This window comes from Platalea leucorodia (assembly GCF_965183815.1).
Source record: "Platalea leucorodia genome assembly, chromosome: 3".
Classification (NCBI taxonomy): domain Eukaryota; kingdom Metazoa; phylum Chordata; class Aves; order Pelecaniformes; family Threskiornithidae; genus Platalea; species Platalea leucorodia.
Window position 1 is genome coordinate 57158719 of NC_138825.1, and position 27534 is coordinate 57186252.

Below are 27534 nucleotides of genomic sequence, written 5' to 3' on the forward strand. Positions count from 1 at the left end.
AGTTGGAATCTGGAACGGAATAGTAGATTTTATCGTTATAGTCAAAACCTTAACAGCTCTAGCGATGTTAATCAGGCTCAAACTGCTAAGATTTTCAGTGAGTTTTCAAACTTGTCAGCATTCTTGAGAAGTCAGAGAGCAGAGTCCCCGTTCCGAAGAGCTCTTTGCTCGCGGCTCTCTGTGGCCCTGCTGACCGCTCCCGCAGGACCCTTGCTGGCTCTGCCGAAGCTGTGGGGAGCTGGGAGCGTGTGTCCTAGGCAATGGGCGGGAACCCTTCCCTGAAGGTGTGGGGCTCTGCTTCCACACTGGTACTACTGTAGTGAAAAGTGAGTTTATATCAATGCTGTAAATCCATTTTATTAGCATAGCTGCCATTTCTAACACTTCCACTTGTGATTTATGTTGGTGAGAAGGCTCGGTGGGAAGTGCTACAGCTGCAGTAGCTTCTCGCTAGATGAGTAAATATTGTGCCTCTGATAGTCTCCAACCTTTTCATCCAGGGATATCCTCCCTGCCTGTTAGCATTTTTTACACACTCGATCCAAATCTCGCTCGTCTTTCACACAGCACTGGAAGCACAAAGCACATAAAAGTGATCCCCAGGAAAATCCCTGACGTACAGGTACAGCAGCGGTTGTGGAACAGCTCTGCTTTTTCTCGCCTTGGCTTCCTTGCCATGGGGAGGCTGTTGGGGTACATTCGTGATAGGTGAGTGCTCAGCCCCCGCACAGATCTGAGCTTTCACATTTTGGTTGTAAGCAGGACTGGCTGTCCTAGAGGTGAAGGAGAACTGTAGTGTGTAAGCCACTTTTTGTGTATGCTGCATAAGGTGAAAAAATGAAGAATTAGATCTTTGGCATTCTGTAGGCTAAGCTGTTTTTCTGGTATCAATATGTTAATTAGGAATTGTTTCTACACATAGTGAACAAATCTTTATCAATAGCTAGTGAGTAGCTGCAATTTAGACCGGGGGGGGGGGGTGGGGTGGGGTATAATAATAAAATCCTCTTGCTAGTACAACATATGTCATCTAAGGAAATGGTTAACCGCATGTATAGAATTTTCCTTGTTAGGAGTCTCATCTCCATCAGGGGTTGTTGGTGTAACCGAACTGACACAGCTTCTGCAGTGTAGGTTAGCCCTCTGCTTTCTGGCTTTGCCTTAGTCCCAGATTAGCCTGTTACATGGGCCCTGCCCACTTTTAACTGGAAAAGTTCAAACGTGACTATGCATTCTTGGCCGGAGTGACATTTTTAGTGGAGCATGACTATACAGTTACAGTAATATATGTACTTGCATGTTTTGTTTTCCTTAGAAAAAAGGATTCAAACTGCAACTGTAGTGAGTGCATTTCTAAAGCCCGTGCAGCTGAGGTATTCTGTAGAGAAAGATGCTCCAAGTGAAATAGCGTTGACACTACGTTCACATTACTGTGTAATATCATCTAAACGGTGCCTTTAAGCTCATGAGATACTTGAATAAATAGAGAATTCGTCAGCATTGACTCAAGCGTAGTTAGGAAAGTGTTAAAAAGTATTTGGGGGGCAATAGTAATTGGTGGTTACCATCATTTAGTGGTCATATCGCACCAGTGTGGAAAATGTATTTCTTGAATGGCTGGAGCTTGATGATGGATAAAAACGGGCAAATGACTGAGCACTAACAGAGAGAAACAGTGATACCAGCCGTAGCTGCAATGCCTTCAACAGCTCAAAATAGTGAAGGAAAAAAAATGCTTGTCCTTGTTTTAAGTTGGTTTAAAGAGTCAGAAATGGGGAGGGTTGTCTTGCTACATATGTGAGGAGAGGGGACTTTTTGTTCTGCTGCCCCAGTGTGACTTGGTCTGTCCAGCTCTTACTCTGCCAAAAACTTTGGAGGACCCCAAACTGTTGGAATTGCTTAGTTTTCTGAGATTCAGCCACCTGGGTTTTACGTGTAGTACAGAGGTGATGTCAAGAAGTATGTCACGGGCAGGCGCCTGGGGGATCGGGAGAAACAGGCTGCCTTATACAGTGTGTAGCTACGGCAAAATCGTTTTCTAAGGTTAACAAAGACCTTTGCTTTCCTGCTGATTGTAAAGAATTAGAGTCTCTTAAAAATCCTTTTCTCAGCTGGGGCGATACACATTTCAAGACACTTTTCCCCCCTCCTAGATACTTAAGACAGATAGTTAAGCTTGCTTCTCCCCCCTCCCCCAAGATGACAAGTGTTTTGGGCAGTGCTTTTGGTTTTTAAACCCCGTGCGTATCACTTACGGTATCCGAGTACCTCAGATTCTGCGTTTCTTTTTGGTAGTTGTCACACCAGTATCATAAACCGGCCTGTAGACAAGGATAATGAGACTCTTGGCAGATGTTAAATGCCACCCAGTGAAGGAAGGTAGTACATCACAGACCAGTAGTTTCCAGCCTGTAGACCTCCCTTGGACAGTATTTTGATGTGAAAGTGACCGAGAAAAGTAAGCTGGCAAACTCAGTACACCAGTGCCTTTTGCAATTTCTAAATTGGTCTACACGTGAAGGGTCCATAAATTGGAAAAGGTTCACCACAACCATTATCACGACCAAGGGCATTCCTCTGTGTTGCGTCGCCCTGTCTGGCACATTCCTTTTCACGGCAACTTTGTTACTTAGCTATCAGTAAATAAACTCGTTTAGGTGGGCACAAAGTATCAGCCTTTTTCCCCTTTTAGGAAACTTTGAGCTGAAGTTTGTTCAGTTTCTAGGACGAAGGTAGGATGGGGAAGGAGAGACTCTTTCTTACATGTTTTAGCATTCTTGTATTTTTGTATCAGGCAGGCGCTTGAAGTTGGCGAGAATGTCATCCTTCTCATAGAAGCTGGTATCTGCTGGCTGGACTGAATATACCTTATTTTTGCGGAGAGAAATATACGAGATTTTTGCAGGGAGGCGTCATGTGTATGCAGTTGCTCATCCAGGCCGCAGGGCTGATGTGCTGAACAACACAGTTGAGGACAGGGACAGACTCTGCAGCCAGTAGAGCTGTTACCCCACAAAAATGGGACTGGGAGTCAGGAGTCCTGACTCAGCGTTCTTTGCTGTTTTACAAATAGCTAGTCTTATGACAGCTTTCTAGCAGATCTGCCCAAGAAAATAATCTACAAGTTGTCCTTTACCTCATCTGATGGAAAAAAAGCAAAGATGGAAGCAGTCTGCACAGTTGGGATCCTTGTAAAGGATGGTCTAAGGTTCCATATGAACAGAATTTTGCCATTCGGTCTTAATTTTGTTAAAAAGGTTTTAGAATTTTAGAGTTCTGGATACGCCAGGATTCTGCTCTGGTTTTCTTTGTATATGCTGTATTTATTGCTATTGCATCTTTATTTTTTCCTCCAGGTGACCCTACTGGTTAGAATAGACCCATTTTGGTGAAGACTCGAACTGTGCAAACTGCGTCGTGAAGATGGTTCTTTTCAGTCACGCTATGAAGGTGCGTGGCGGAGGAGGCCGGCAAAAGGCGGGCGTGTTCTCACAGCAAAGGCAGTTTTGTGTTGCTTCTGGAACTGGCGTCTCATCTTGCCCCTGCCATAAAGCTTCCTCCGGGTCAGGCCACGCACACACTTGCACAGGGTCCCCGTGAGGTCTCCAGGTTCAAGCAGAAACAAAGATTGCAGGCGGGGAGAGCTTCCCAAGTGCTCTCTGGTCACAGGAGGGCTCTGCTCCCTGCGTATAATCGTGCTGTGAAAGCTCAAGTTGGGATCTTGATGCACTCAACTTCCCAGCGAGGTCTCGGTTCTCTGTGTGTAATATAGTGAGAATATTCTCACTTGGTAAGAGGTTGTATGGTTAGTTGTTAGAACAAAACCCCCCAGCTGCCACTGGGTACATTGTGAAAAATACATGGATACAAAGTGTTAATGTACAGTTAAGGCTTAACTGAAGCTGCCCAAGTGTCAACAGCCGCTCAACACAGTAAATGGGGTTGGCGGGAAGAGAGTTTGATTTTATGGCTATGATTTTATGTGCCGATATAAACTGGTTTAAGGTTTCAAAAGTAACCGTGCTTCTCTTGTTTTGAGGTGTTTGACTTGGTAACTTTTAAATACAGTCCCAAGACAGAACACTTGAGATAATCAAGCCTAGACACTTTATGCTTTTGAAGAGCATCTAGGAGTCCTCAAATGACTATTAAAACCACTTTTCCCGATAGATGCAGTTGGCCTGCAAATTTACATTTTAGCAATTTAGCTGAAATACCGAAACATTAAATGGGAACTTATGTTCTTGAGCACAAGTATTACACTCAAATGGGGGGAAAAAAAAGGCTATTTGTCTGAAGGGGTGAAAAACGTTTGCTAGAAAAATTACAATTAAAATGTTAACCTAATTCTCTGTATTGGAATTAAGTGGTGCTTGGTAAGTTTTTCTACTGCATAAAGGATGTAATGTACTATTTCTGTAATGACACTGTGTAAGTCAGGGGACCGGTGCTGAGGAGCTGCTCCGCCGTGCGTACCGCAAGACTTTGTCACCAAGCTGTTCTGCTGAGCCGTTCACCTCTGTGAGCGCGGCTGACGGTTCAGACCTCCTCAGCCGTTCAGAGCAGTGGTAGCTGAGCTGCTCCAGAACCAAGACCTCCAGGTATGACCTGTTCTGAGGAGAAAGCCTATTCTTAAGAGGAGCTGCTGCTTCTCAAGAGGCTCCCGTGGCACTGGTAACATGATTTATGGGAAAAGGATGGGTTTGTAGTCAGATGTTTCTCCTAGCTCTGCCTGACTCTATTCTCTTCCCCATTTATGCGTTCGATGCATTCAACAGAGGTCTAATATCACACTGGGAAATACTGTTTTCAGGTGAAGAGTGAACAGTAAGCTACTGCAAACGTAATCGCACTTCTAGCCTGACTTTAGTCATTATGGCTTGTTAATGATGCTTCAGGAGGTTCTAACAAAATTTTTAGATTACAATACACTGGAATAACCTGATTTTGAAAAAGGTGATAAAACAGCAGTTGTGTAGTAGTTCCTGAAAACACATTTAGAAAGAGAAGTTGCTGGGGGAAAAAGTCCTTGTCTAAGAGTACATGATAACATTCTGGAGTTAGCCATCTGCAGTCCTGTAGACTAGGAATAGATTAAAAATTATCCTCTAATGTAAAAGTTTTGGTTTCTTTAAGACACCTTACCCTATGCTAATTCACTCCTTGCAACTTGTACTGGTAAGAATCAGGTAATAGGATAAGGTGGACAGTCTAGTAATAGAGAAACCTTGTGAACCTTCCTTTAGTTTCTCATTCTGCTACAGCTTCCTGTGACCTCAGATAAAGTTCAGCTAGTTCCCCTTTCATATAAATACCTTCTAAATAAATGTATTCCCATACAAGTATGTAAATACCTTTTTGTGATGGGGTAGAACATAACATTAAGAATACCTGCCAGGTATATTAAAATCATGCCAGGTAACTTAAGGAGAACAACGAGTAGTGCTGTTTCCAAGCTTGGGACAGTGTCACAGCTATCCAAGAAGGAGCTGGGGAAAATCAGGGAAAATGTCATCATCAGTCAAAAATGCACAAAGTAGCTAAGTCCTCAGCATCTTTCTAACTGTCAAGGGGACAAGGCCGTAGAGTCCTTCACCAAATTAATACAGTCAGCACAGAAGGGGTCCATCCTTCTGTCCTTGCTTATTAAGGAGGCAAAGCTAAATCTCTCCCTGCATCAGTCCTGCATGCATCCACACCTACTCACCAGAAAAGTTCCCCTACAAATGTGTCGTTAGTATCTCGGCTTTATACTAGCTTATCCATAGATTAAGACTTCTCTAACATCACTAGTACAGCAGTTGGGAATAATGTTCACAGACTGAATTATTACTTTTTTTTTTTTTTTTATTTGAGTAGAAGATGCACATGTTTATCAAGAGACAGAATTCCACTATTTTCCAGAAGCGTATGATAGACATGAATTTTCTGGGCTGTATGGTCTTTATGGTTTTGTCAGTTTTCTTCTTCCTGAGTTTATTCTGTTGTCAGAACACTACCCTTGCAAGTTCAAACAGAACCTGTGGAATAGCAAACACATTGATATGAATTTTTATTTGATTTAATAATGCTTAAAAGAGCTTACACTGTAAATGAGATAATCTGAAAAATAACTATAGCCGCAATTCAAAAGTTACTTGCAGAGAACTGAAAACTAATCCCCTTGTACAGTACATTACATTAATAAAATAATCTTGATTCTCAAATTATGAAGTCCAGAAATTGCACTTGTTATTACATTTTCAGTCTGACAGTGGAAAAAAACCCACCAACCTCTATGGTGATGAGTATTACTATCATCCACTCCAGGCGTAGAGCGTGCTTTTCATTCAGGTGATTTCGCATTAGGTCTGTCAGCTCCATGCAGTGCTGAAGCTTTTCATTCATCACCTGCAAGAGATTCCAAATGTATGGCAAATAAGGATTCCGTAAGTGGAATGAGATCACTAAATAAAGGAACACAATCCACAGAAGGGCTCACTGAACAGAACTAGCAAGGTGTTAACACTTCTGTGAAAGAACAGAACAGACAGTCCTGTAAGGCAACATGCACAAGCAACGGACGTTTCAATATAAATGAGTCTGTTATTTCAATAGGTTCACAAAAATAATAGAAATTTAGATATGCATCTGCCGGTATTAAACTGCTTCTGGGTGGTATCTACTCATGAAAACAGGCACAAGCAAAAGAAGATGCAGCTTACTGGAATGCCTTGAAAGTAACTAAGTATCTGAGGTTGCTGTACCACCAGAAGAGGTAGTTTACGTGCTGCTTTTTCTGGTTCAGCAGTAAGCATTATGTTGCCCTTCAATGAACTGACCTGAATGATCATGTCAGTAAGAAGACTGCTTCACATCTCAGTTTTTTAACTTGTTTTCTTGCACACATTTCAGAACAAGAATTAAATCTCCTCTTCTTGTAACTATTTAAAGCCTAATTTAGTGACTCAGGAAATATGCAATCCGTTCCTGTGAGGCAGGGTTGTTAACCTAAACTGGGTAAAAGATGTGAGTGGGTTACGAACACATGGAAAAGGGGACAGTGCATAGGATCCTATTCCTTATTCAGTTTCTACAATTAAAACAGACATTCATGGAGCAGTCTGTAACCCTGCTGAGCCAAGGACGGCTGATGGGGGTGTGGAAAATTCTCGTAACAGTAAGACACCTACCTTAACTCTGCGATTAATGTTGAGAAACTGACAAGTCTTGTCGTAAAGCTCTTCCAGTTTTTCTCTGTCCCAGTAGAAGTCAGGTGTTATTAGCAGGTCTGAACTCAGATTTATGCGGTGTCTAAAAAGAACAGGTACTACAGTAGTTCAAACTTCCTTTTGATGAATATAGGAGCAAATATTTACATAGCAGTTAAACAGGAAAAATTTCCTATAATTTTAAGTAAAACATGAAAAGAATCTCCTTTCATAATAAAAATACAATTGTAGTGATTGTTTAAAATTGGTCACATCTGAAACTTTTCTGAAAATGCTGTAGTGAGTAACAGTTTTGAGCATAAATGACTTTTGCCTTATGTCAACATTGCCTCTTCAACTTGTCACCTTCCTTAACTTCTGGTATCTGCAGAGAAGTCCTTGACTATGCTAGTAGCTTGCTGAAGCACATGAATTAAAGTTACGGGGAGCTCCTTAACAGCTCGTTTGTACCTCAGAACTTGTGTGCCTGGCTGTGTGAGAACAGCGCACCTTTCAGAACCAGGCTATTGTCTCAACATTATAAAGGCTAAAAGTTAAAAGCTCCCACCCTCAGCCTACTGCTTACGTAAATCTTTGGACACTTGGAACATCATTGTTCATTACTGAGTAAGTCCTTCAAGTCAGGATATAAAATCCAATGTTTAAGATAGGAACTGCTTTTTTAATCTACCTCTTTCTTCACTGATTTTTGAGTTTTTTTGTGAAAGAGTGTGTAACACACTATATTCCCGATGGCCAAATTTCACTTCAGAGGGAAAAAAAACCCATTAAATTCTTAGAATGTAGCAGTAGTTTCCGAGTAAGTAAAGGGAAGGACAGAACTCACAGAAAAGTTTTACTAACTCTAGGCCACAGTTAACAGTTCTGCCTACCCCTGTGCGTCCTCCTGGTGTCCTTTGCGTACTCTAGTATCTACTAGAATTACTGGTTATGAGACGTGTTGCTGGACCCAGGGAGGGAAAAGGGTGTGGAATTTGGCCATTTACAATATGCTGCGTAACACCTGTCTACAGCTGAGAGGCCAGGGGTGAGATGGTGAGCCAGTGGGTCCTCTGACTAACGTAACAGCACACGCAGCCTCCAGCCAAAAGGTTGAAGGAATGCCCCCCTACCCCACCCCACTGTGTTTAGTGTGTATTCTGGTCTTTGTATCAGGCATAACTTAATTTTTAAGTTCTGTGTAATACAAATGTCTTGGGTGTAACCAAAAAAATTTACCTTAATGCGAAGAGTTCTCCAATTTTCTGCATTACATCTGCATGAGACAGTTTCACCTTCCTTCGTGACTTCAGTATCTGCAAAGTAACAAGTTTTTCACTGCTTGATCAAGTAGCATGTACTACATGTTAAGAAGTCTGGAGTTCTACAGCCTGAAGTATATGTATACGAGTTAAAATCTGAACGCGTATCATACTTGTTAACATTTGAATTTTGTTTGCTTAGTGCCTTGCTTATCTAGCTTTGTAAGAGTATCACCATGCAACTGTTCATCCAGGTTTTTCAATAAATCACTGAGTGTGTCATCAGTATCAATACAAAATCCTGGAGAGTTTTCTATGAATGATTTCCTGAACACGAGATCATTTGTTTTCTTCTTCCTACTATTGTTATTTTTAAGTCATGACAGTGTTCTTTTACCTTGCCACTACTTAGCCTTTTTATAGACTTTTTCCTTACAACAAATAATGTATTACCATTTATTTCCTTCATTAAAAAAAATTGATTTCTCTTTTGAACCCTATGAATCTCATTTTTATATGCAACATCATATGGACTTTGTACTTTAATTAAGCCTCATGAAAAACTGTGGTTTAAGTAATTCACTCAAACTCTTCATTATATTCAAGTTAAAGCACATTACTTTCAGCCCAAGCTGCCACACACTGTGTTTGGCCAGATTTTTAAATGCTGCTTGTCCTGTTAGGCACACACATTCAGCAGTGGCAGGTGTCAGCTGACGGCTTTACCATCAAACGTGCTAAGCCTTCAATTGCTTTTTCCATATCCTCAGCTGTATCTGGACCGGTCTTTTACAAAGCACAGGAGAAAAGGAGGGGAGAGGTACAAACAAGACCTCACCTCAGGAATGGACTGGATAGATTCCACAAAGTTATCCAATAATGATTCCCAAATAGCCAGCTTTACTGCAACACAGAGGTGACAAAGCAGAACACTGTGAGAGGTGTATATATGTTTTCCAGTAATCATAACTTTAAATCTGCCAACATGCTGCCTCAAGAGAGGTTGACACATACAAACACTATCTGTAGCAAGTTACCGTGAATGTTCTACAACCAATGTTCTTACATCTACAGATGAATCTGGGCTGGGCACTGACACAGCTCTGCATGCAGAACCACCTTCAGCGCAGCTCTCTTCTCCAAACGATCAGTTCAGATCCTGGAGAGTTTTTGCTTCAGCTCAAAAGTTGTGTGTTTAAGTGCTCTACCCAATGTACAAAGCCTTTGCAAACTACATTCCAAGGAGGCTGGAGATAATGAGCCATGCTGGAGTCAGGCTGACTTCATGCGGTGCCACTCAAGAGTCTCCACTGCATTTCCAGTGTCCTGCAGAACTCTCATTCTCCATTTGTCCAGTATTTGATGCAGCATGCTCAAACTGTGGAGAGTTAGCTTGTATAGACACACCACCTGTACTTGTTCAAGCTAAATTCAAACTTAAGCAATCTCCCATTTTGTTTTTAAGTGAATATACTGTTCACTGAAGATAGAACTTCTCTTCTAGGGAAGCTGTTCAGCAGAGGCAACGGCAAAGAGCTATGGCAACAAAATTCTACTACGCCTCAGCTTGAGCCTGGAAAGGTGTTTCTACGGGAAGAGGATGTAACTCAGGCCTTTGTTGTTTAGTCCGCAGATTCCCAGACAAGAATGAAGTACTAACAGATCAAAAATTAATCCTATTCACTCAGAAAAATTAACCAGGGAAGATTTAATTACCAAAATGAACTCTTTGGTGGTAGTAATTGATAGTATCATCTAGTCAGGACACATAGTAAATCCAACACTGAGCATTCTTCACACTCATCTTTTGAATACAGCGGCCTAACCCCAGTCAGTGACTTAAACGACATTTCATTTAGCCCCTGAAAAAAAGACAGTAGGCATTTCAGCTATCACCGATTATTTGACAGAGGATGGTTTCTGCTGTGTCATAAATTTGACTTGGACTAGACTTGCATCCTTTATTTTTATTGAACATTATTGAACTGTTTCCCTTTATGATGTGCATGTCTCACACAAGTATAAATCGGTACCAATTATCTCCTGGGAATAAATCCCTTTCTCCATTATACGTGGCACCGCTCTTCCATGCAGTGGCTTTATGAATAGGAAAACTATAGAGAACTAAATGCTTTTTTTCCTCAATAGCTTTTCCTTCGACAGTCAAGACCCATTTAGTCATGCCGTACTCCTTGATCAAATGGTGTATCACTTCAAAACCACGTGTTCTGTTTCTCGATGTCCCTTCTGTTTAAAGGTGAGCTTCCCCAAATACTACAGGAATCCTGTAATTTACCCTAAAAGCCGTAGGGCTTGACAGACCAGATTTCCTTTAAAGGTCTTTTCGAGGACAGCCTTACTGCTGCTCGCTTCTGCTCCCACTTCCTACCTCATTTGAGGCCTGAAGCAGCAGAGATGTGTATTTCCTCGAGCAGCAGCACCGCTGCTGAGCCTATACTTCTTCCCAGTGCCTCCTGCTGCCTCCTGACAGAAGTCCCACCTATGGCACACAGCCACAGCTAATAAGCCTGGAAAACAGTATCTGTGATTCTGGTCCACACCTTTGGTACTGGTACACCTCCCCAGCTGGGAATCACTTCTTTAGCTGGCATCTAGCTTTTTCTATTAGAGGAAATGATGTCAGGATGAATTACCTAAGATTACTGACAGGTTTCTAATACTGGACTCTACACTCATTGCTATCCTAGAATAGTTCCCAAGGGTGGGGAATAGGATGCTCAGCAGAATGTGTATCTTTTGCAAAGCATGTTTCTTAATGTGCTTTGTTCATCTTTAAGACGATTTACATTGGATAATTCCAGTTTACAGAAAACAAGGTAAAAGCTTTTAAAACGAATCCTCCCACTGAAGCACAATCAATCTTTACACAGTTTGCCTAAACCAGACACCAAGTCTTCTCCAGCCTGTCACTGTACAAGTCCCACTTATAATGACATTTCACAAAATCTGTAGTATAGGCTGATATTACAAAGAATATTAACTCACCAGAAAGACAAAGGGCATTTGAAAAGGCAAATTTCTGCAGAACAACTTCATCACTATCCAGCTCAGAATTTAACAAGATTTGTCCTTTATGAAGCTTTGACTGACCTCTGTTAAAACAGGAGTGAAGCACCTTCAGTGACTAAGCCACTAGGAAAGGCACATTTAAAGACCAATCAACAATGCAAGAAAGGTTGGTTGGTTATTTAAATAAAGCATGCTGTATCTATATGGATATCATCCCCATCCTTGCATTTTACTCATGTTCAACCTGACAATAACCAAAACAAACCACTGAAAATTAATTCCTCAGTCTAAGACTAATATGACGACCAAATTTTCTAGGTTTAAATGAAACTGCAGCAAGCTCTGATGGTAACTACAGCACTACTATATACACACAGATAATCCAGAGCAAGCACAATGCTGGCCTCTCTCCTGCATTATCTTTCTGTTTTCCTTTTCTTCTGTCACTTTTATCAACATCACTCCCTCCCTGCTATGATGTTACTTTCCCTGAAACCTCTATTGCATAGGGGCCAGCAGCAAAGAAAAGGCGGCATGAGCGTCGTTCAATTTATCATGTCAATCTCACTATGAAACTTTGCATAACCAAGTCACAAAGGCCATTACTTGCAAGTGTAGCAGTTCAGCAAAATTTGTCAATTTAGATTTATTGTTTTCTCCTTTCCTTATTTTACTCATTTGAAAAAGAGTAAGGAAAAGTATATTTTTACTAGCTGCTTTTGCTTGAATTTGTTTTAGATGTCTATCAGCTTTTCTATCAAGAGTGCCTGAAGATACTTACTCTCCTATTCTATAGTTCATCTCTTCATTCTCCCAATGGACTAGTGCAACTTCATATGGCTGAATTTCATGCTGTTCTAGCACTCGCATGATATTCTTCATCTAAGAAAAAGACAATCGCACACATAGGAACAGTTACCATGCAGTATACTATCACTCTACAAAGATCTAGCATATAATAGGTTGCTGAATGCAACCTTCATGCTGAAGTTACTTAAATAACAACGAATAGGTGTGCTAAGTAATGAAGCGATTATTAACCCAGTTTACTTCTCAAGCTGTCGGCAGCTGTACGGAAGAAACTGTGGCTATGAACAACAGCAAGGAATCTGTGAAGACTGAAATGTCATTGAATGTCTGCATATATAAAACAGGGTAAGGATTAACCACAGCAGCAGTGAAGACAATGTGGACATATTCAGTATTATAACAATGACCTGTACAAGATTTGGGCAGATGTTCGGGTGTGGGAAAGAATCTTTAGAATAAGTACCTCAGGTGGCTGTTTCTGCCAAAATTACTAGTTGGATGCTAAAATCAATAGTTTTGTTTCAGCTGCCAGCGGTTGGGTTATATTACAGAAATCCTTTACCACTACAGTAATCCGTAAAAATGGTTTCAGCTGCCCCCATTCAACGCTGTAAACAGTTAAATGTGCAATTTTACTTGCAGAAGTAATCTCATTGTCATTTTATTCTCAAGCACACTAAAAACTGATGCGGGAAGAGACAGTCCTTTTCTCTCACAAAACTTTCTCCTCTGACATCTGACTTGGGGTCCCTCATCCTTGTTCCTTTCTATGTGCTACAAGGCTCCTTCGTAAAAATTGTTCTGCAATTAGAACAAATTCTGAACTAAAAAAAGCACTCAGCTACAGGTTTTTAAAAGGCATTTAGCTATACAACAGCCAATTAAAAAAGCCAAAACACCACAATACACTTTTGATGCCTAAATTCTTTAGAGGTGAATCTTCTACTAAGTCATACTTAAAACATTCTCTTCAAAATAATAGATAATAGTTAATCTTTTACTGCAAAACTGTATGCTAGTAAATTGTTCATGAAGCATATTCTCCAGGTTAAGTACTCTAAAAAAATCTGTTGGATCATCTGCAAGAGGGATTTTCTCTGCAGTGCTAGCTTTCTTCATTGCTTTCAAGAATTTTGGTGATACCATCTATGATACATGGTAACATTTTTCACAAAAAAAAACCCAACCCTACAGCTGCAACTGCTTGTTTCATAATCCTGAATTTACTATTAGCATGACTAGTACCTGCCATATATTCTAAGAACTGTGGTAAAAAAGGGTATGAAAAATTATTTTCATTTTTTAAGCAAGGAAGTGCCTGCTGTTAGGCCAGTCAGCTTGGCCAACCAGCTACGCTGTGTCCAGGGACAGTTCAGCAATGCAAATCCCGCTAAAACAATGCCAGTTAATAGCCAATCTGTAATGTAGCATGCCAGACTTCAAGAGTGTGTTCACCTGGATGCAGGTGCTGTAGCTGGCTTTGTGAAATCATTACTAATACAGTAATAATTATGCTATTAATTGACTAACAGTCCCTTCCAGAATGACAACCAGCTCAGGCTTCCCAGGGCCAGTTCAGAGCAAGATTTAACAAAGCTTTACAGACTGTAACCGGTTCTGTGGAATTCGTATGTCTTCTAATATGCATACTTCCAAAGTTCCTCCATTGCTCCGGATAATGAGAAATTGTATTTCAGTGGCAGCTTTCTTCTATCTATTCAGAGTAATACAAAGGCTTCCACTGACTAATGTGAGTTTCTTCTAGGACCAGCCTAATTTTATAGAAGGGACTACCTGTGACACAGTACATTTAAGGAGAAGAGATGTTCTGGATTCACTAAATGCAAACTCTTGCCATTACAGGCAATCACATTGCACAATTTCCTTTTAAAAAAAACAGATGAAACTCCACCTTGAAGCTAGTTTTGCTTTTTGCCCCTGCTATTTTTGGTGGGGAAGCTGTTGCACAATCTCCCTACTCAGATATTTGAAAATGGTATTTTACATTTTAAATTTCTATTCATAATCAGTCTGTAGTTATCACTTCTTCCGTTAAGTGTCCATTAGTTTAAATTAAGTTTTTCTTCGCCTAATAGTTATTCTGAAGTACTTTTAAAAAGCAATTCGTCTATTCACAGTGATTCTCTACTTTCTGTTTTACTGAATTACTTTCAGTTTCTGTTCTACAGGCCAGTTTAGGGGTTTTTTTTGTTTGTTTCAGTTCATTAAGATGCATACATAAAAATACCTCCTCTATTTGAGCAAGTTTTTTGGAAGCTAAAACTTTGACTAGGATTTCAATAAGCACAGAGAGACAGTTTTCCTCTTCTTTTATAAATAAAGCTAGTGAGGGACCAACTGAAGTTACTAGTACTGACGAGAAAAACGTGGTATCAAATGTTCAAAGGTACTTAAGCATGTACAACAAAGCAAGATTTTTCAGAGTACTCCAGTAGGTAGAGGTACCCAACTCATAAAAATGAGCAGGAGTTAGTCAGCTAGTCTTCGGTAATACCTGTGCATCAGTGGCGTAGTTACAGCCGTAACATCCTGAGGGTGCTACAGGCAAGGTTTGAAGGGAGAACTAGTATCTTTTTGTAGGCCAGCTGATATACTGAACCCCCCCCAAAACAGACAGGAGATCAGGAACATTTCAGGTCTGAAACAGAAAAAGTGAACTCGAATCCAGAAATTGTTCATGTCTGGAACCAACGGCTCTGTATTTTCATCTACCTTAATGAAAATCCTCCTGTGAACTTCTGTGCATCTTAGTATCATCTATTTAATACGCCATTTAATGCCACATACTCTGCCTACAGATAAGATCAATACTTTTTCTCTTTGTATCTAGAATCCAGTTTTATTTAGCCACAGTAATAAAAATCAATATATTAAATTTAAAATAACTATAAATACATTCATAAAAATAGATATGCCACAGGCATACCCCTCTTGGTCAGCAAAGAGCACCAAATAATCATAAGGGGTATGTCATTTCAATATCAACATATTTTAACAATTACACCAAACAATAAAAATCTTCCTTCAGGAAAATTGCTAACTGGTAGAAACACAAAACAGTATTAAAAAGTCGCTTATGAATTTTGCCTCTTCCAAAGTTATCCAAAAGTAAGTTTTGAATAGTTCTGACTTAAATGACTCTAGAATGATCCTTTTTTTCTAACACATCTTCTGTTACATTAGTGCCTTTCAAACAACCATTCACAGGTTGATTTTTCTGATCTACTTCTTCATGATGTAAAGCTGCAAGAATTTTCTTTTTGTCAACCTCACTAGACTTTTGTTTCAGATTTTTGGCCTTAAGTAGAAAATGTTATCTACTTTGTATGTTACACATACACTTGCTCGTTTTGTGCAGAAAGTCAAGTTTCAAAGGTGATACATCAGCAACCCACACACTTGAGGGCAACAGCAGGCAAGCACCCGCACTCATTAGGAGAAGAATCACTCCTTTTCCTTCATGGAGAGATCCATGCTCCCGAACAAAGCCCAAGCATGCTGACAGAACATCCACTTATGACGTGTTAACAAACAGTTTTGCTTTACTTACACTTTTCTCTTCCACATTCCAAAACACAACAGCCCCTTCCCTGTGAATTCAAGGAAAAACTGAGGTATAATTATACTGCTTTAAATGTATTTCAATGCAATACTCAAATTGTACAATGGCAATTTTTGTCATTGTGAATCAAGAAACTTAATACTATCTTCACAAAAACTACATAATAGTTGCTTTTTAACCATACTTTATTGAAAAAACATGAGAAGATAAGTTATTTTTTAACTATATAAATAATTCTGATTTCTTTTTTTTTTTTTAATCATTCTGATTGGACAGTTATTCCTTGAGTTTCATGAGGTAATATGATGCAATGATCTAGCAAGTTGCACTACTTCTTTCACACCATTGCCATTAATAACATAATGTTTTGGGCACGATTTATAACTTACCTGAAAAAAAAAATCATGCCAGGATCATCATCTTTTGCAGCTTTCTCAGTACCAATCACCAAAACATTTGCAGCATCTAGTTTGAAATAAACAAAAGAATTGAAGAATTATTCAAACTTCTAAACATGACAGCTATAAGCATATAATTCCAGTTTAACAGTTACATGCTAACGCATCTGTCAGTCCCATATTTTATTTTTCTGATGGAAATGCTTGCCAGGAAACACCTACAATATCAAACTATGCTGCTTCTCTGAATTGTCACACTCTAGACAGACTCAGCCGCTAGGCTGAACTTCACTGGAATCTCTACTTAATGAAATGTAACAGTTTTGAAGAACAAAAGACTTAAGGGAAAACTGACGCAGGGCATAGTAAATAACCAGGAACAGAATACAGAAGCAGATACACAACGTGAGTTAACTACGGAAGTTTGCCCACAGTTGCAGAGAAATTACCATTCAAATCTGCTTGCCCAGAAGATTGTTCTCTTTTCTATACAGCAAGGGACTAATCTGCACTCAAATTTTGCTGACTTTGCTTTGATAGTCAGAAACTTGAAAGAGCACACTCCCAAGACAAGAGAGCACACTCCCAAGACAAGAGAGGGTACATCTGCATTCTCCTTTGGATTAGAAGCGTGCTTTTGAAACAAATCTTCCAGCCACCCTCATTTACCACACTTCTGATGCGCGCTGCAGAACAGTGTCAGAGTACACAAACTGGATTTTTTTTTTGCATTAAATTAAACTGAAAGAGGAGCTCCAAAAATGCACCTGTGATATTCCAACCGCCAATGAGCATTTGTTACAAAGGACCAGACTTGAGCTAGCATAAGTAGAATGCCCCAAACCTTATAAAATGTGGATGCTGGGTTCTCAAAACAGGGTTTTGGATTTTTTTCCCTACAGGTCTGCTCCACTGTACTACTCGCTAATGTAGACAAAGTTTTAGAAGTCCTGATGTGGTTTTGACAAAAAAAGGTTGCTTTCCGGCATGGCTCATCTTGTTGCAGAACTAGTGGAAGCTAGACCAGTAAAACCCCCTACCTCTGTTAAAAAGTGTGACTCCGCAAAGAGGAATTTGCAGGGCCTAACACCTAAGCCTTAAAAAGTTCAACCCCTTTGCAGAAAGATCACAAGTCAAGCAACAAGGCACCAAATTCAGCCTGCATACGAATACCACTCTCTGCTTTACTGCTCAAGCCATAGAGGCCAGGTAGACTAAGACCACAGAGAGAGATGACTATGTGTCGGTTATACTTTTGCTAATACCTGAATTGAGACCACAGAGTTGGTCTGTATGAACTCCTTAAAGACTTTTCTTTCACTTGCTATTCCAGTTCAGAAACACATGATTTGATGAATCACTAGAGCAAGTCTTGGGTGTGAAGTTTGAGTTCACCATGGAAGAAACATTCGTCTGCATTTTCTCATTTGCCTTTTCAAATATCACCCTTATCTTTATTTAGCCACTCCAGCCAAAACATACACAATTGAAGAGAATTTGGTCCATTACAAGTGGAAGTACAGGATCTGCCTCTAAAATGTTTTTCAAGAGGTCAAAAACAAGAATAATGCTTAGGAAGAACACTACAAAGCAACAAATCCACACACTAATTGCTCATTTAGATTTCTATGTGCTAATATTTTTTGATTTTCCAAGACAGAATGTTTGAGTTGGTAACCAGCCACTGCTTACATGCACAAGCCAACCACCACAACACATCAGATCTGCTGGCACAATCCAACATCCTTTCACCATTACTTTCTCCAAACTTTTGATAAACAGAGTATCTATTGTGAGGAGTCAAAAACACACCATGAAGAAATGAAAGAACTGGCAAACCCCACACTCCCAGGGCAAAATACCAGCAACATTCACAGTCAGGCTGGTTATTGTACAAAGTTGCTATCCCGAAGCTGTGAAACCAGCATTGGTTTTAATACAAAGAAACTACATAGGAACATGAAGCCTACACTCTACAGCACCTTGTCTTTCCACGTTCATCTTTCTGAGCAAGACGATCATGAGTAAATCTTGTGTTTAAAAGAAACCCACTAGAGTATTATTGCACTGGGATTATTAAGTGTTTGAGAGGCAGCCAGATATTTGATAACCTCTACTGAAATGCCCATAAACACTATCTGTCATTCTTTTAGCTTCATGTAAGCTGTTCATTCAAAGAAAAAAAAAAAAAGCATTCCACTGCCAACGTATGAAAATCACAGCTGTTCTACGGCATAAGGTTCCTTCAGCTATAAAAAGCTCCACTTGTTTTTCTCTTGTAGTATACTTCAGCTATTTCCAAGCCATACTTTCCCAAGTTTTCAAAGATACTTTGTATGGAAACCAGAACCAATTATTTTGCTGAAGCCTAAATAAGTGAAGCATTCAACAATTGCTAGGATATATTTGGCCCAATAATAATAATAAAAAAGTATCAACTGCATTCTCTTTACTAAAACTAAGCATTTATGGGTATATCTTTTTCATTTCACTGAGTCAGCAAGATTCTCTCTTGAATGCCTTCCTCTCCAACCCTCAGTGATTTACATTAATAGAAGTGTGGGTATGGGAAGAAGATGCAACACTTTAAATTACAAAATTGTTTTGACAGCTGAAGGACTATGGTATCACATTACTGAAAGATGAATTAAAATAAAGAAAACTTTCAGCATTTTTTTTTTTTCAGTTAGTGAATTTCTATAGAAATTCTTTGTATCAGAAAATTTCCAAATTTATTTTTCCTGCATACATCTAATTTTTCAGTACTTTTAGCGTAATTTTAATTTTGGGAAAAATTATCATAGGGTAACAGCAAGGGCTGGTTATATTGCTATTCTGAAAGGTTTAGTTGTGGTTTTTTTTAAGCAAATGGAATTTTTAAGTAAAGCAATACTTTTATAGGCAGTATGATATATTCCAGGGTATTACCAGAACAAGAATACACGAGTTATAAAAGTTATATACCTCACCCATATTTCATTTCCCAAGGTATAACATTACTTTTAATATGTTTCAAAAATCTACCTCTAGGCAAACTTGTTATTTCAACATATCCATGTGAAGTCAGGTCATGACACAGATTACCAAGATGATATTCATCTGCTGTTGCAAAGGCTGTGCACTGCATCAGATTCTGTGCCAAAGGAATAAAGATTTGAGTTAGGGAAAGGCCGAAGCAAGATGTTCATAAGACAACTGTTTGCCTCAAATTGATCATGAGAGTGACATTTTTCATTTATTCACTCTTTTCTATGATATCATTGCCATGCTGTCCACTTGGTGTGCAAATACTCACGAGATTACTTGCTCCCTGTTGAGTAGGAAAGCAAATCACAGACTGACATCAAACCAGGCGACATGAGTAAGTCGCACCAAAAAACTTTGCGGTAGAGCCACAAAGTGAACCCTTCTTCCCTGAATGCCAATCAAATGCTTTAACAGTAGAGCTACATTTGCTACTGCTCACCCATCCTACAGCTTAAGACATACTCAGCTGACCACCGAAATCAGAAGCAAGACACCCCCAATATCAACTTTAAGATCTCTACTTTAAAGATAAATGGAATTCAACTGTCACAGCCTGCTTATCAAACAGAAGCTCCAACCACAAACATCATGTTCTTCCAAGCACAAAGCTCACTGCCCAGGTAACCCCCAGGGTATGAGCCATTGCAGCACCCCAGCACAGAAAGTCACAGATCTTCAGGCCCAGCTGTTGGTGCTGCAGATCTACAGCATCCCCCCTGAGCTGAATCTTGCACTAACAACATGGTCTCAACTGACACCACAGTCGAACAGTATACAACAGCCAGAGTTTGTCTCAATATTCCACAATCGTAAATAACTAAAATGCCATATTGAAACGAATGGCTGGAAAAATGATACAGACTTGCAATGAGACTGACTCATGCATGGCAAAGAAATCAAAGTCATCTGTGTAAAGATTTTCTTGATTAATCAAACAAGTCACAATAAACCAATTTACAAATTCTACCACTCAAGTGGATTTCTTTGTTCTGATACCACGAATGTCCCATGATAATGTTTTTCAGTACAATGTAGTGGAAGATATCCAGAAAGCAATGTGTCTTATTGTGGATCAGTCATTTCCCAGCTTTTTGTAACTAATACAAATGCAGATGTAACTAACAACAAATGAACAAAAGAACTGTACTCATCTGCAAGCATTTATACCCACAATACACTTCAACTTAAAATCCAAATTATATTCTTGCAGCACTCATACACTGTCAAACAGCAAGGCTTAAAACGGTGTTCTACTCCTTGGGCGTCCTGTTACCAGTCATCAGAATCACGGCCACACGTTTAAATCTTCTTTTCTTTTTTAATGTTAATTCTGTTATCATTTCCAAAACTTTGCTTACACATCATCTTAATTCAGTGATCACTAACAGAAAACAAACTTTAAAAGTAATTACAATATTCAGTAAGCAAGTTTGCAGGCATATTTCCATGACTGTGCTACGAGGCTGACTTAACAGTGGAACAGAATTGTGTTTTCAGTTTCCTTGCTGCAGTATCTTTGAAAGTTGCATTATCACAGTTTCATCTGTATAAATCCATTCTCAATCTCTAAACTGCCAAAGCACATATATATTTCAGATTCTTCCAGAAAGCTTTGGTTATTAGAAGTACACATGCTCTGCCATGAAACTCTTGTGTTAAGAGCTAAGGGAGTAAATTTATCTTCTAGCTAATATATAATCTGTAAATCTCTATCCTGCTTTATGCTTCCCATAGGTTATTACTTGTGCTATTGTTCATTTCAAGGCAGATGTACTACAGGACAGACCTTCTGTCTTACTGCTGCAATTTTAGTTTCAACATAAAGACTTTACATTTAGTTAGAACCAGAAGTTTGCTGCTGAGACTACATGCCTGAAATAGCATTTTGGATGTGCACTAGTTTGATCTTTTACAATGCACTGTTCCTCTTAAATTTTTACTAAAATCTTGTCTGATGGGGAACATTTGGATTGGGTGTAATTTGAGATTAAGACACCTAAAATATATGTGTCCACAGGCACTCTTAATGTCTAAGCTCCTGTGATAGCTGGTAGAGACATAGCCAAAAAGCCTATACTCTAATGAGTGATTCAGCTAATCCTAAAATAGCTGTGTTAACTGGCCAGTCAGCCTTAATCCCATGCTTTCTGCTATGTCACTTTCACCTGCAAACTTCAAAACAACAGAATACAAGACCTGTACGGGAGCTAGAAAGACACTCCAGCTATTCACCAGCCTCCCCCTTTCTGCCTACAGCTGGGGCTTCATTGAGATTCTATCCAGGGCACCACAACAGCTATCCGAGTAGCCACCTCAAGTACCTCAACAACTCATTTTCTGTATCATCACACCCCCAACAACTGCACAGACTCATGGAACCATTAATTCTCCTTCACCCATCCCTTCCACTTCAAACATAAAAAAATTTTAAAGAAAGAAAACCTGTAGGATGAACTTAAATCCTCACATCACCATTAGGAATCAGTCTCTATCTTAAGCACAGTAAATACTGCATCTTCACTTGATTTTCAAGCTTTTTCTAGACTACATGGCTATAGTATTAAAAATTATCTCAGAGGCTTTTCATGCCATCAGACCTTAGAGATTAACTAAATTGAGTAATGGTACTACTCACTGGTGGACTGACTAAACCAGTTAACTGCTTTCAAGCAACTCCTCCATCTATCCTGAAAAACTGGTCTTCCGACCAGACCATTTATCATTGCTGGTGCTCAGCACTCTGCCGGTAAATAACAGAAGACCAGCGCTGGGGAGGGGTGGGGAAGACCTCATTCGCAGACTGTTCTGCAAAAGAAAGGTGTCAGCTGTCAGGCCCTCCCAGACAGAAAACACCAGAGATCCTCCCGGTTCACCTAGCTGAGACCCTTAAGAGCGGGCCCAGAGCCAGTGTCCCAAGGGGCAGACCAGGTAGGAGAAGACGCAGCAGCCTGCCCCAGGTAACTGCCCTGGCAATGGGACCTGCATCACTGGAGGGCTCTTGGTTGCCTCCACACAGGCACAGGAAGGCAAGATCAGCCTTTTCATGACACCAGGATTTAGAGAAAACCAACAGCACGCTGAAAAAAACCTCAAGGATTCTCCATTTGCTCTACAACTTGCAGGAATCAGCCACATCTTGAAGTTATTTCTCTATACTACACATCTATAAGAAAATACACAAACAGGTTAAAAAAAAAATGCTTATTCCAAATACGGTCAGCCGGCAGTCAAGGTGACAGCCTGTCTGTACCACTGTAGATGGGGCTATATATTTGACAAAACCACATGGGGCTTATTCAAAAATAGCGAATGTTTTTGTTAGGTCTGAGTTTATGTGATTTCCGGCACAGCATTTTGCCATGTGGAAGCTTCCTCAGAAAGTATATTATTATTTCAGTCTATCAGGCAGGATTTTCTCCATTTCTTCACAATGGAAGACAGTAAAAAAAGCAATGCATATTACTTGCATACATATATATGAAAATGTCAAAACAAAAACTGTTTGCATTCTATGCTGCCATTTAAAAGCCTCAAGAATCTAAGAAAATCGTCACTTCAATTCACCCAACAACAAAAAGAAGCAACCTCTGAATGTAATGTCATAGCATGAGTAACAAGTTTGAAACATTACAGGGTGTTTCAGGACTAATATTCAATTTCTTTTTTCAAAGCAACAGGAAAATACAAGTGGGAACCAAATTGTCTGTAATGGAGTCTTCATGTTACATTAAAGCATACTTCTACTTATCATACAAAATATTAAACAGAAGCTTAGCTGATGAGAATGCAAGCATTAAAACTTGACATATTTTGCAATGTGGAAGCTATTTCTAAAAGCACAATACTTGTTTCAGTCTCATCTATAATACTATTTTATTAAGAATACCCTGGAACTCAGCTGTTGCTGTAGCTTGAGGAGAACAGTAACAGTTCTGACACCAGGATTTTCCTTGGAGATATTATATTCAAGTATGCTTAAGGTCTGCCCTGGCTAGTATCGGGGCTTGCAAACAACTATCTCAAGGAGAAACAGCCACAAGTGTGCACTGTTCCACTTAATCGTATCTCATTTTATCCAAAACAGTTTGTTGCTGCAGTTACTCTGTAGCCCTAAAAGTCTGGAGATTAAGGTGCTATTTCTACACATGGAATAATCTTCCTCAAGTAACACAGGCTACATCTGCACCTCCGTTTCCCATCTGAAACTTAATCTGAATATAAACTTTATACTATCTACTTTCCTCTTGATTTCCGTTTGAGTGGAGGCTTAAAACTGGGTAGAACTGGACAAGCAAGGATACCTAGGTAAAGTTAAACTATTCTGAAAGCTAGACTTTGTTTCTCAATATTAAATGTGATTTGAGAGCACTGGTTAAAATTATTTTTAATGGATTTCGTCTTTCCACTTTAATAACCACTTATCTTCCCTCCACTTTTGTTTACATATTGCTAGTAAATCTCTATTTCATCTTCAAAATGCCAGGCACACTCGCTTCTATCAAGCTTATTTCTGTTCGCAGAGTTCCAACTTCTTTGCAGCTACACGAGGGTAAATAATGAAACCCCCCTCACCAAATAAACATGTTAATTTCATTAAAATGTTAATCTAACCCCAAATCTGAATCTAAATTAAATTGATGAAGTTCCCTTAATGTTACACAGACCATAAATTTTATACTTTACCTCCATGTCTGACAGTAGTGGCTGGTTAGTTCTCGATGGCTGCTTAGTCCTTGGTGCCTTCGGTGGCCTCTTAACCGGCTGGTTACTGTGTTTCGGAATAATTTTACCAGCTGATACAACCGAGTAAAATCTTGATGGTATGTTCCTAAGGTTTTTAATATGCTCTGTATAGAGCTTGTAGTTTTCCGTCATTGCCACACCAAAACGTTTCCAGGATGGAAAAAAAACCTCTCCACTCTGATGATAAACATTTTTTCCCAAAGCCGATACATTTCCTTGGAGCAATTGCCAATTCTTGACTTGCATGCATGGACTTCTCAAACAAGGGGAAGCAGTTTTCAGAGCATACAAATTCCAAGACTTTGCTGTTCTGTGAGCTGTTCTGTCAACTTCATTATCCAGCTTTAATAGTGGATGTCCAGTTTTATTAAAGCTTTGGCATTGGCATATTGTTGTTAAAGCGTGGAAAGATCTAGTCTGAAGGTGCAGAAGTTTCAGTCTCATTGTTTCCCTGAGAACTGTATTTAAAACAAACAAACAAAATCATCCATCAACACTTTGGAAAGAAATAATATTATTTTCCCCATAACTAAAAGGTGACCCATACTCCTTTTGCATGTGTTAGTACTCCTAAGCACATAAACATTGGTGGGATTAAACAGCTTTTTCTCAATGCTATGGAAATACTCTAATTAAGATCAAAACACATTATTGAGCTGTGTGCTTGCAATGCATGGTGAAAAAGTAGGACTGGTTGCTATGTCAATAGGCAAGCAGGCGTCTTTTCCTTCTGTGGCTTATTCTGTGTAGCAGTCTGCACTCTCAGTAACCCCAATGACGAAATTACCCATGAGCAAGCACAGGTCTTAAAGAGGACATCAGACTCTGTGAATCATTATTTTATACATAATAAAAACAACAATTATATTACTCTGTGCTTGTATGGGAATGTCACCTACGGAGTACACACGCTGATCGGCATCAGCTCAAACTGCTGTATCGTGAACAGCCAAGCACGGATCCAGCTCCATTCGTCTGTCTTGACTAGAACTAGAGCCGAGTCAATCAGGTTACAGTCTTGATCCTGCTAGTACATACCAGTGCAACAGGGACTGCAAGGCCTGCTTGCGGATCTACCTGCGCTGACAGAAACACAACAGTGTCCTTATTCTCTCATTCCAGACTAAGAGCAAGCTTATTATATTTACGCTCCGTTGTATGAGCTAATCTAATAAACTTTAAAAGTATTCATGGACAGTAGACTGAATACCTCGGTGGGTGTGTTTCACTTGCTGAAAAATCGTGGTGTCAAGTCACTGCCCCCATCTGCTTTTATTAACCAAGAACATTTCCCTCATGACACAAAACCCATCTTCAGCAAGTTATTAACCAAAAAAAAAAGTCATTAAGTTGTATAGTTTGAAAAAACTGCCAATTTCAGAATATTTTTCAAAACCTGTGTAAAGGAGGATCTTCAACACCACCCATACATTTAGCGTAATAGTTCAAATAACCATTTTCTTGTGAGAACAAATCATTGCGTGCTGACTGGAACAAGCCCTCCATCCTGACAAGGATACCTAGATGCTAATGCAATACACACACAACTTGAAAAAAAAACCAAAAACAAACCCAAACCCTGACATAACTTAATGGGAGTCCACTAATTCTGGTGAAAGAGGTATACAATTCTACAAATAAAAAAAAAAAAAAAAAAAAAAAAAAAGACAGAAAACACTTTTAGGCTACCACAGAATAAGTTATTGATATTGGGCATGATTTTATATGCTCTTCACTTGTACCTTTTTGCTCAATTTGTAAGCCTGGTATTTGCATAGTTATTAGAATAAACTAATCATTATTTTCATTTTAAACTTATGTATTTAAAAAGCAACCTAGAAGGCTCTGCCCAGGACAAGGCACATTTACCTTTTTAAAGGCCTGTTACCTCTGGATAATCAAGAGAGCTGAAAAACTCAGCAGCTGCAATGCAAAGTGGTCGAGAGCCAGGGCAAGGGGAGAAGTCTCTGTAGCGCAGGGTAACCAGTGGGAAGAGACCCACAAATGCCAGGTAAATCTGCACCTCCCCCGCCAACAAGACCTTGTGGCGAACCACGGGGATCCCAGGGGTGCTTTTTTCAACCGTACAGGCTTACAGCGAGCTACAAGGAAGCAGCGATCATATAAACAGGCTCAGTTCCACCCAGGGGCCTTAACGCCGGATGCGTGGCAGCAGAGCCGCCTCGCCAGGGAGCGCAGAGCGGCGCAACCCAAGGAACACGCGGGACAGAGCCACCGCAGCGAGACAGCAGCCGCCAGCGCCCAACAGCAGGAACAAGTCGGCGCTTTGTTTTCCAACGTCTCGTTAATACAAGACACGGTTTAGTCGCGCCCGTCGCCTTTCCCGCCGGGAGTCCAAGCTTACTGCGGCAGAGCCAAGACGCGAGAACAAAGCGGGCCCGCTCTGACATGCCATGCCATGCCATGCCGGCCTGGCCCCCGCCCGGCGGCAGCAGCGCCCCCACCCCCGGGGCGCCCCCGCCGGTATGGGCGGGGGGAGGGGGCGGGCGGCCCCGCTGCCATTGGCTGCCCGCCGGGGCGGGCGGGACGCAGGCCGCCAGTGAGCCAATCGGAAGGAGCACGCGCCCCGCCTCCGCAGGAAGAGCGAGGCCGGCACCGCCCCCGCACGAGGCGGCGGCCCAGGCGCTCGGGCCCCCGCCCCGCGCGGCTGACGGGCGCCCCTGGCGGCCGCGGGGAGGCGCCGGCGCCAGGCCCGGCGTCACCGCGCGGGGGCCCGGCCCCCCCGTTCCGTACCGCTCGGCTTCCGCCGCCGCTGCGCCACCGCCGGGGAGCGCTCGGCGGAGCGGCCGGCAGCCTGCGGCGCCGCCGTATCTGAGTACGAGGGGGGGCAGGGGAGCGACCCGGCAGCCTCCCTGCCCCGGCTCCGGCAGGGCCAGTCCGGGTGCGGGGGAAGGGACGGGGCAGGAAATCACACGCACCCCCCCGCGGGCAGGGCTCTTTCTCGCCCCTGACGCTGCCCCCCTCGCTCGGCCTGCGGCCCTGCCCGCGGGGGACGCGGGGCCCTCCCACTCGCGGCAGGATCAGAGGCAGCGGGAAGGGCGGGCGAGGCCGCCCCGGCTCGCCCACGGCCTCCCGCGGGCGCCGCGGCAGGCCCAGCCCGCCGGCGCCCGTGCCGTCGCCGCCGCCGCCCCCCCGCCGCCGCCGCTCCGGGGGGCGCCGGCGGGGGCCACACAGCCCCCTCCCCCCACAAAAGCTCTCCTCGCAGCTCCGGCCGGCGGCGGGCAGCCGCCAAGGGCAGCCCCGCCGCCGCCGCCCCGCCCCGCGGCGCCCGCCCGCCGCCGCCGCCGCCGCGGGAGGAGCGAGGCGGTTCCCGCCGCGCGCCAGCACTGACCTGGGGGAGGGGGCGAGCCGCTCTCCGCCGCGCGAGCCGCGGCCCCGCCCACCGCCCGCCGAGCTCCGCCAGGGCGCGCGGGCCGCCAGGCCCCGCCCGCCCGCCCGTCGCCGTGCCGCGCGGCGGGCGCGGCTGAGTC

The 27534-nt window shown here is 41.6% G+C and overlaps 1 protein-coding gene across 9 annotated transcripts; it reads right to left on the reverse strand.

The window, feature by feature from the left end:
- Positions 1-1004: 1004 nt before the first annotated feature.
- RMND1 (required for meiotic nuclear division 1 homolog) lies at positions 1005-27518 on the reverse strand. Of its 9 annotated transcripts, none has more exons than XM_082307014.1 (13): positions 27396-27460; positions 24943-25120; positions 23984-24501; positions 19298-19406; positions 16265-16340; positions 15864-15903; positions 12264-12364; positions 11459-11565; positions 9291-9355; positions 8430-8506; positions 7173-7293; positions 6274-6390; positions 1005-6020 (listed from the first exon to the last, which is right to left on the reverse strand). In XM_082307014.1, the coding sequence occupies exons 3-13, from the start codon at positions 24485-24487 to the stop codon at positions 5988-5990; spliced, it is 1350 nt and encodes a 449-aa protein (XP_082163140.1). In that variant the 5' UTR covers positions 24488-24501; positions 24943-25120; positions 27396-27460; the 3' UTR covers positions 1005-5987. The 9 variants fall into 9 exon arrangements, 8 of the variants coding, with proteins under 8 accessions (XP_082163140.1, XP_082163141.1, XP_082163139.1 ...); XM_082307015.1 differs by lacking the exon at positions 27396-27460 and adding an exon at positions 25932-26487; XM_082307013.1 differs by lacking the exon at positions 27396-27460 and adding an exon at positions 25913-26487.
- Between the last annotated feature and the right edge of the window lie 16 nt (positions 27519-27534).